The 8,741-nt window shown below is 43.2% G+C and overlaps 1 protein-coding gene across 1 annotated transcript; it reads right to left on the bottom strand.

The window, feature by feature from the left end:
* Window positions 1–5,809: 5,809 nt before the first annotated feature.
* LOC115460735 (gastrula zinc finger protein XlCGF26.1-like) lies at window positions 5,810–8,053 on the bottom strand (the record flags this gene model as incomplete). The annotated part of the gene is made up of 2 exons (XM_030190491.1): window positions 5,810–7,164; window positions 7,999–8,053. Coding segments are annotated over 2 exons (1,410 nt in total), but the record flags the coding sequence as incomplete, so codon positions are not given.
* Window positions 8,054–8,741: the final 688 nt, after the last annotated feature.

Below are 8,741 nucleotides of genomic sequence, written 5' to 3'. Positions count from 1 at the left end.
CAATCTAACCTTGTTCTCAATCTACCCTCCTTGTGAGTGACATCATAGAGTCACTTCCTGGGCTGCACATGCTGTGAGTGAGAGCAGAGCAGAGAGAGGCAGCAGATCTCTCCTTTACTAAGAGGGAGGGGATGTTGGGGGATTTATCGTTGTTAATGAGGGTCATAGATTGAGTAGCTTAAGAGGAAGAAGTGAGGTTGTATGTCAAATTCTTTAGAAAAACTTTTCCCAATATGCCTATGTTTTTGGAGAATTGATAGACACTACACATACATCTGTGGATATTATGTATTGCTCGCCATGCATCAATACCACCAGAACCAGGAATGCACCACCTATACCTCAAGAGGGAAAATACATCCCATAACTTTCTGGCAACAGCTCTACAAGGACGAATGGACTATTCAAACAGACTCAAATAATTATCTCCAAGAATGGGACATTAGATGCAGGAATACACTAGACAATATAGCACCTCTACGAACAAAATCCTCACGAAGAAATAACTCGATACCTTGGTTTAATGAAGAGTTAAAAAAGCTAAAAACCCAGGTTAGAAGATACGAAAGAGCATGGAATAAAAGAAAAAAATGAAGACACATTAAACGCTTGGAATCAAATCCAAAGGAAGTATAAATATGCTATACGTCATTCCAAAAGATTATATTACAAAACAAAAATTGGTCCAGACTTCAAAGACACACATAAACTTTTTCTATTAGTGAATAAATTACTAAACACCACTCCACTCACTTCATCTACCACAGACACTCCATCAGCTGACAGTCTTACTAAGTATTTTGATGAGAAAATTGCTAAGATCCGAACCACATTATCATCTATCATTACTAACCATGAAATATTCTTCGACTGCTTGGATCCATCTTTTGAAGAATATCCAGCTGACAGAATTTGGTCTAACTGCACTACTCTCACTGAAGAATCCATCACCCAAGCGCTTAGTAAATTTGCTAAATCCCACTGCAAGCTTGATACATGCCCCAATAACTTAATAAGATTTGCCCCTAAACGCTTCATAATAGACCTCACAAAACATCTAAACCACATATTACAACATGGTCTCTTCCCTAATGATAAAGGAAATATACTCCTCACACCAATACTGAAGGAGATAAAGAAAAAAGTAAATGATATAAGCAATTACCGTCCAGTAGCATCCATTCCTTTAGCAGTCAAACTGATGGAAGGAATGGTGGCTAAGCAACTTACCGATTATTTAAATAAGTTCATGATTTTACATGAATCACAGTCAGGATTTCGATCTAACACAGAAACTGTACTGACCACTCTACTAGCCAAATTTAAGCAAGCAATATCAAAGGGAGAGAGCATACTTCTCCTACAATTCGACATGTCCAGTGCCTTCGACTTAGTTCATCACGAAATTCTGCTAAATATTTTAGAATACTTTGGAATAACAGGAAACGTACTTAACTGGATCAAAGGTTTCTTAACAACTAGAACATACCAAGTGATATCAAATTCGACAATATCATCACCTTGGAAATCAGAATGTGGAGTCCCTCAGGGATCTCCACTTTCACCGTCCCTTTTCAATTTAATGATGACACCATTGGCCAAAACGTTAGCAAGCCAGGGCCTTAATCCTTTCATTTATGCAGATGACGTTACAATTTATATCCCATTTAAACATGACCTAACAGAAATTACTAAAGCAATAAACGATAGCTTCCATATAATGAATTCATGGGCGGAGGCTTTTAAATTAGAACTCAATGCTGAGAAAACACAATGTCTCATTCTTTCATCAGAACACAATAAGTACAAACCCACTAAGTTAAACATCCCTAGCTTTACTCTCCCCGTCTCAGATACTTTGAAAATTTTAGGAGTTACAATTGACGGCAACCTTACATTAGAAAACCATGCGAAAATCATAACAAAGAAAATGTTCCATTCCATGTGGAAACTTAAAAGAATTAAACCTTTCTTCCCAAGAGAAGCGTTCTGCAGACTGGTGCAATCATTGGTGTCATGCCAACTAGACTACTGCAATGCCATCTATGCTGGGTGCAAAGAACAAATTATTAAAAAACTTCAAACTGCACAGAACACGGCAGCCAGACTCATATTTGGCAAAATGAAATATGAAAGTTCTAGTTCCTTACGAGAAAAACTACACTGGCTCCCTTTAAAAGAACGGATCACTTTTAAGGTTTGCACCCTGGTTCATAAGATAATCCACGGTGAGGCTCCAGGATATATGTCAGACCTTATTGACCTACCAACCAGGAACTCTACCAGCTCATCACGAACATTGCTGAATCTCCACTACCCAAACTGTAAGGGACTGAAATATAAATTAACATACGCATCCAGCTTCTCTTACATATGCACGCAAATTTGGAATGAATTACCAAAATCCATAAAAATAACACACGACATCATGACCTTCCGTAAACTACTGAAAACCTATTTATTTAAGAAAGCACACAATAACAACTTCTCATAAATTCAAATTAACAAAATGCAATCATACATGTATTCTCTATATCTCAACTGTTTTGCTAATTATCTTGATTTCCAGTTTAATGATCCTAATTGTTCAAGCTATTTTTTTGTCACGATTGAAATTTAACCTATTACCTTTAGCTCTCATCATAGGACGAACTTTCCTCTTGTAACCTAACCTAATCTGTCCCTTTGCCCCAACTATGTATTTCTCCTTTCCGGAACTGGTAATCACCACTTGCGGAATTATGTAAGCCACATTGAGCCTGCAAATAGGTGGGAAAATGCGGGATACAAATGTTATAAATAAATAAACAATACCAGCGTTGAAAAGTTAAAAGCTGAACGAAGGTTCAGAAGGTCTACTGTATTAGCTATAATGAGGAAGTGGAAGGACGTGTTGCTAACATAGTAATTTGGGCTGGGCTATCAAGTTGTTGCCTTAAATAAAAGTGTTGAAACATAAACAGAATAGGCATAAAAATCTAGGGGGGGGGTCAAAGGTCAGGGTGGGAAAGTGGAGGAGTGGCCTAGAGGTTAGGGTGGTGGACTTTGGTCCTGGGGAACTGAGGAACTGAGTTCGATTCCCACTTCAGGCACAGGCAGCTCCTTGTGACTCTGGGCAAGTCACTTAACCCTCCATTGCCCCATGTAAGCCGCATTGAGCCTGCCATGAGTGGGAAAGCGCGGGGTACAAATGTAACAAAAATAAAATAGATACTACTAGTAAAAAAGGCCCGTTTCTGAGAGCAATGAAACGGGCGCTAGCAAGGTTTTCATCGTAGTGTGTATGTTTGAGAGTGAGTGTGTGTGAGAGAGAAAGAGTGAATGTGCGAGTGTGTGTGTGAGACAGTGAGTGTGTGAGAGTGTGTGTTTGAATGAGAGTGTGCTGCAGGGGCCCCCCCCTCCGTCTGTTGGCGTCCTTCCCGGTCCCCCCTGTTTCATTTTCCCGTTTCCTTCTCCTCCCCCTCCCATGTGTCCTCCCCACAGCGCCTCAGGGTTGTGTCCCCCCCCCCCCCCCCCCGCTGTCTGGCTTTCAGGATCGTGGCCCCTCCGTCTGGGGCCTTTTTTCTGCATTGTAGTGTGTATGTTTGAGAGTAAGTGTGTGAGAGAGACAGAGTGAATGCGCGAGTGTGTGTGCGAGAAAGAGAGTGTGTGTGTGAGAGAGAATCCCAGCTTCAGGGAGTTCCCCCCCCCCTCCCTGGGCCTTTCAGGATGGTGGTCCCCCCTGTCTTCCCTCCCCCCCTTCCCCCCTCGCAGCTCCAGGGTTGCCCCCACCCCGGGCCTTTCAGGATGGTGGTCCCTCTTTCTTCCGCCCTTTGTCCCTCTCCCCCGTCTTCCCTCCTCCCCTTCCTGGCCTCCCCATTTCCCCCTCGCAGCTTCAGGGTCGAGTGCCCCCCTCGCTCCGCCTTTCAGGGTGAAACTGTGACGGTGAAGCTGGTTCCCTTCTTCGCAGGTTCAGGGAGGCAGGCTGTCTCCGTCTGCTGAAGGTGGTTCCCTTCCTCGCACGTTCAGGGAGGCAGGCAGGCTGGCTGGCTCCGTCCGTGAGTCCGAGTCCTACGGATGCAGAAATTGGCCACCGAGGGGCAGGGGGAGATCGCGTGTCGCCACTGCCCGCGTCCCCGCCTCCCTCCCTCCGCCGTTGTTCGGGCGATGTTAGTCCTCCGGAGGTGGGAAATGGTCGCCGAGAGGCAGGGAGAGATGACATTTCACCGAGTGTGAATGCTCCGCCCTCGAGAGGGCGGGCCAGACACTCATTGCCAAACCGGATATCTCTGGCGCCTCAAGTTTCCGGCTTGAGGCTTCAGAACGTTGAAGGTGCCTTTTATATATATAGACTAGCCGTTAAGCCTGTAACAACAGGCTAGTTTTTTGTTTTCCTATGGCCTTCTCCCCCCCCCCCCATTCACCAACCCTGCTCTCTCCCCTGCCCTCCCCCCAGCGTCTGTTTCCCTCAGTTCTGCCCCTCCTTCCCTCCCTGCTCCCTCCTCCTCCGATTTCCACGCCCATGTCCAAGCCCTCCTCCCTATTGGGCTGTACTGCTGGTGGAGGTGGGGCTTGGACTTCTACACTCTCAGCGTTCCGACTCTACTGCACATTTGCAGGTGAGTCGGTCACTTGCCGTTTATATGTTTGATTGGAGATTCTACATGGAATGTTGCTACTATTGGAGATTCTACTTGGAATGTTGCTATTCCACTAGCAACATTCCATGTAGAAGGCTGCGCAGGCTTGTGTTTCTGTGAGTCTGACGTCCTGCATGTACGTGCAGGACGTCAGACTCACAGAAGCAGAAGCCTGCGCAGCCACATTGGTGATCTGCAAGGGCCAACTTCTACATGGAATGTTGGAACATTCCATGTAGAATCTCAAACAGTAGCAACAGTGGAGGAGTGGCCTAGTGGTTAGGGTGGTGGACTTTGGTCCTGGGGAACTGAGGAACTGAGTTTGATTCCCACTTCAGGCACAGGCAGCTCCTTATGACTCTGGGCAAGTCACTTAACCCTCCATTGCCCCATGTAAGCCGCATTGAGCCTGCCATGAGTGGGAAAGCGCAGGGTACAAATGGAACAAAAATAAAATAGATACTATTGGAGATTCTACATGGAATGTTGCTACTATTGGAGATTCTACTTGGAATGTTGCTATTCCACTAGCAACATTCCATGTAGAAGGCTGCGCAGGCTTCTGTTTCTGTGAGTCTGACGTCCTGCACGTACGTGCAGGACGTCAGACTCACAGAAGCAGAAGCCTGCGTGGCCACATTGGTGATCTGCAAGGGCCGACTTCTACATGGAATGTTGCTAGTGGAATAGCAACATTCCATGTAGAATCTCAAATAGTAGCAACAGTGGAGGAGTGGCCTAGTGGTTAAGGTGGTGGACTTTGGTCCTGGGGAACTGAGGAACTGAGTTTGATTCCCACTTCAGGCACAGGCAGCTCCTTGTGACTCTGGGCAAGTCACTTAACCCTCCATTGCCCCAAGTAAGCCACATTGAGCCTGCCAAGAGTGGGAAAGCGCAGGGTACAAATGTAACCAAAAAAAAGGGAGAAAAAATTGTTAAAAACATTGATAATGGAATGTGTTACTATGGTTGTTTTAGTAGGGCTTGGTAGATAATCTGTTGTATATTGAGCCTGTCAAATGTGTTTAACATGTTGGATCATCAATAAAAAATTGTTGAAATATAAAGTAGCACATATGAGTTTATCTTGTTGGGCAGACTGGATGGACCGTTACAGTCCGGTATGGGTTTTCTGGTGTGTGGTCAGTGTTTGTTTCCTACTAAAGCTTTTGCAACTCACAAAATAGAAATCACTTCACTCCTATGTGGATTCTCTGGTGTTGGGTCAGTGCCCCCTTCGAACTAAAGCTTTTACCACACTCAGGACATGGAAAAGGCTTTTCGCCTGTGTGGATTCTCTGGTGTATGGTCAGTGTTCCCTTCTCCTTAAACCTTTTACCACACTCAAGACATGGAAATGGCTTTTCGCCTGTGTGGATTCTCTGGTGCACGGACAGTGCTCCCTTCTCATTAAAACGTTTACCACACTCAGCGCATGAAAATGGTTTCACTCCTAAATGGCTGTTTTGGTGTCTTCTAAGTTTTCCAGTATGAATGAAGCTTTTACCACACTCACTGCACATAAATGGCTTTTCTCCTGTGTGGATTCTCTGATGCATGGTCAGGGTTTTCCTCTCAGTAAAGCTTTTACCACACTCAGTACATGTAAATGGCTTCTCACCTGTGTGGATTCTGAGGTGTATGGTCAGTGCTCCCTTTAAGCTAAAGCTTTTACCACACTCAGTACATGTAAATGGCTTCTCATCTGTGTGGATTCTGAGGTGTATGGTCAGTTTTCCCTTTATGCTAAAGCTTTTACCACACTGATTACATATAAATGGCTTCTCACCTGTATGTCTCCTCTGGTGTATGATCAGTCTTTCCTTTTTACTAAATCTTTTATCACACTCACTACATTTAAATGACTTTTCTCCTGTGTGAATTTTCTGGTGTAAGGTCAGTGTTCTCTTCTCAGTAAAGCTTTTACCACACTCAGAACATGTAAATGGCTTCTCACCTGTGTGGAGTCTCTGATGTTTAGTCAGTGTTTTCTTCTCAGTAAAGCTTTTACCACACTCACTACATGTAAACGGCTTCTCTCCTGTGTGTCTTCTCTGGTGTATCATCAGTGTTCTCTTCTCACTAAAGCTTTTACCACACTCAGTACATGTAAATGGCTTCTCTCCTGTATGGACTTTCTGGTGTGTGATCAGTGTTCTCTTTACACTAAAGCTTTTACCACAATGACTACATGTAAACGGCTTCTCTCCTGTGTGGACACTCTGGTGTATGATCAGTGTTTTCTTCTCAGTAAAGCTTTTACCACACTCACTACATGTAAACGGCTTCTCACCTGTGTGTCTTCTCTGGTGTACGATCAGATTTCCCATTATGCTAAAGCTTTTACCACACTGATTACATATAAATGGCTTCTCTCCTGTATGGATTTTCTGGTGTTTGATCAGTGTTCCCTTTTTACTAAAGCTTTTACCACACTCAGTACATGTAAATGGCTTTTCTCCTGTATGGATTTTCTGGTGTTTGATCAGTGTATTCTTCTCAGTAAAGCTTTTACCACACTCAGTACATGTAAATTGCTTCTCTCCTGTATGGATTTTCTGGTGTGTGGTCAGTGTTCCCTGCGTACTTAAGCTTTTACCACACTCACTACATGGAAATAGCTCAATGCTGTGGATTCTCTTGTGTTTTGTGAGGTGTTCTTTCTGACTAAAGGTTGTATTACAGTCAGTACAGGTAAATGTTTTCATTCCACTGTCAGTTTTTGGGTGGTCTCGGAGACTGTCTGTAGTGAAGCTTTTACCACACATAGTAGAGGTAAATGGTTTCAATACTGAATTAAGTCTCTTGGGCATTGTGAGGTTTCCTTCCCAACAAGCACTTATTCCACTGTCAGCAGAAGTATATAATCTCTCATTTTTCTTGATTTCCTGGTATTTTGAGAGTGTTGCCTTCCTGCAAAATATTTTTTCAGATTTAGCAGAAGTGTCCGATTCCTCACCAGGTTGTGCTTTTTGATGATCTGCGACTGCTTCCTCTTGACTAAAGCTTTCCTGACACTCAGTACTTGAAAATGATCTTTGTCCTTGGTGGAATTTTGCATTTTTTGTAAAATTTTCTTCCTTGTTGAAGCTTTTCACACATCCAGGACATGAAGACATTCTCTCATCAGTGATGTTTTTCTTATGTTTTAAAACGTCTGCTTTGTTCATAAAGCTTTTCCCATGTTCTGTACTTGTACACATTCTAGTTTCTTTATTAGTTTTCTTGGGTTGCATTAGCTCTTTCTTCCTACTGAAACCTTTACCACATTCAGAACTTGTAAAATGTTTCTCTTTTATGACTGTTTTCTGTTGTCCCTGTAGTTCTCTCTTTTCACTGACGTTTTTCCCACTGTCCGTACATGTAAATGGCTTCTCACCTGTGTGGATTCTCTGGTGTGCGGTTAGTGCTTCCTTTTTACTAAAGCTTTTACCACACTCAGTACATGTAAATGGCTTCTCACCTGTGTGGATTCTCTGGTGTCTGGTCAGTGTTTTCTTCTCAGTAAAGCTTTTACCACACTCAGTACATGTAAATGGCTTCTGTCCTGTACGGATGCTTTTCCCATGTTCTGTATTTGTACACATTCTAGTTTCTTTATTAGTTTTCTCATGTTGCATTAGCTCTTTCTTCCTCCTGAAACCTTTCCCACATTCAGAACCTGTAAAATGTTTCTCTTTTAGGACTGTTTTCTGTTGTCCCTGTAGTTTCCTCTTTTGACTGACGTTTTTCCCACTGTCCGTACATGTAGATGGTCTCTCTTCAGGATCCGATCTGTGATATGATTTTAGAACTTCTTGATCACCGAGGAATATCTGACAAATATCACAGGAACAGCTTTGATCTCTCATCTGGTTTCTCTCCTCTTCCCCTGTCTGTATATTACTGGTACTGTTTTCACACAGAGCTGAGCCTCCTGGTGAAGGTTTTTGTTTGTTTTGATTCTTTTCCTTTTCTCCCCAGTCAGGACAGGAAGAAGTTTCCTCTTTGTCTCTTTCTGATAACATCTTTTCTTCTTCAGGCTTCTCACTGAGCTTCCAGTGATGTTTCTCTGTATTACTGTTTGTAGGATTCTCTTGTTCTAAATAAAAGAAAGAGAATTGAGTATTATTGTAGAACATA

The sequence above is a fragment of the Microcaecilia unicolor genome, chromosome 1 (genome assembly GCF_901765095.1).
Source record: "Microcaecilia unicolor chromosome 1, aMicUni1.1, whole genome shotgun sequence".
NCBI lineage: Eukaryota > Metazoa > Chordata > Amphibia > Gymnophiona > Siphonopidae > Microcaecilia > Microcaecilia unicolor.
The sequence above is the reverse complement of the archived record's forward strand: the minus strand, read 5'-3'. Positions and strand labels throughout refer to the sequence as shown.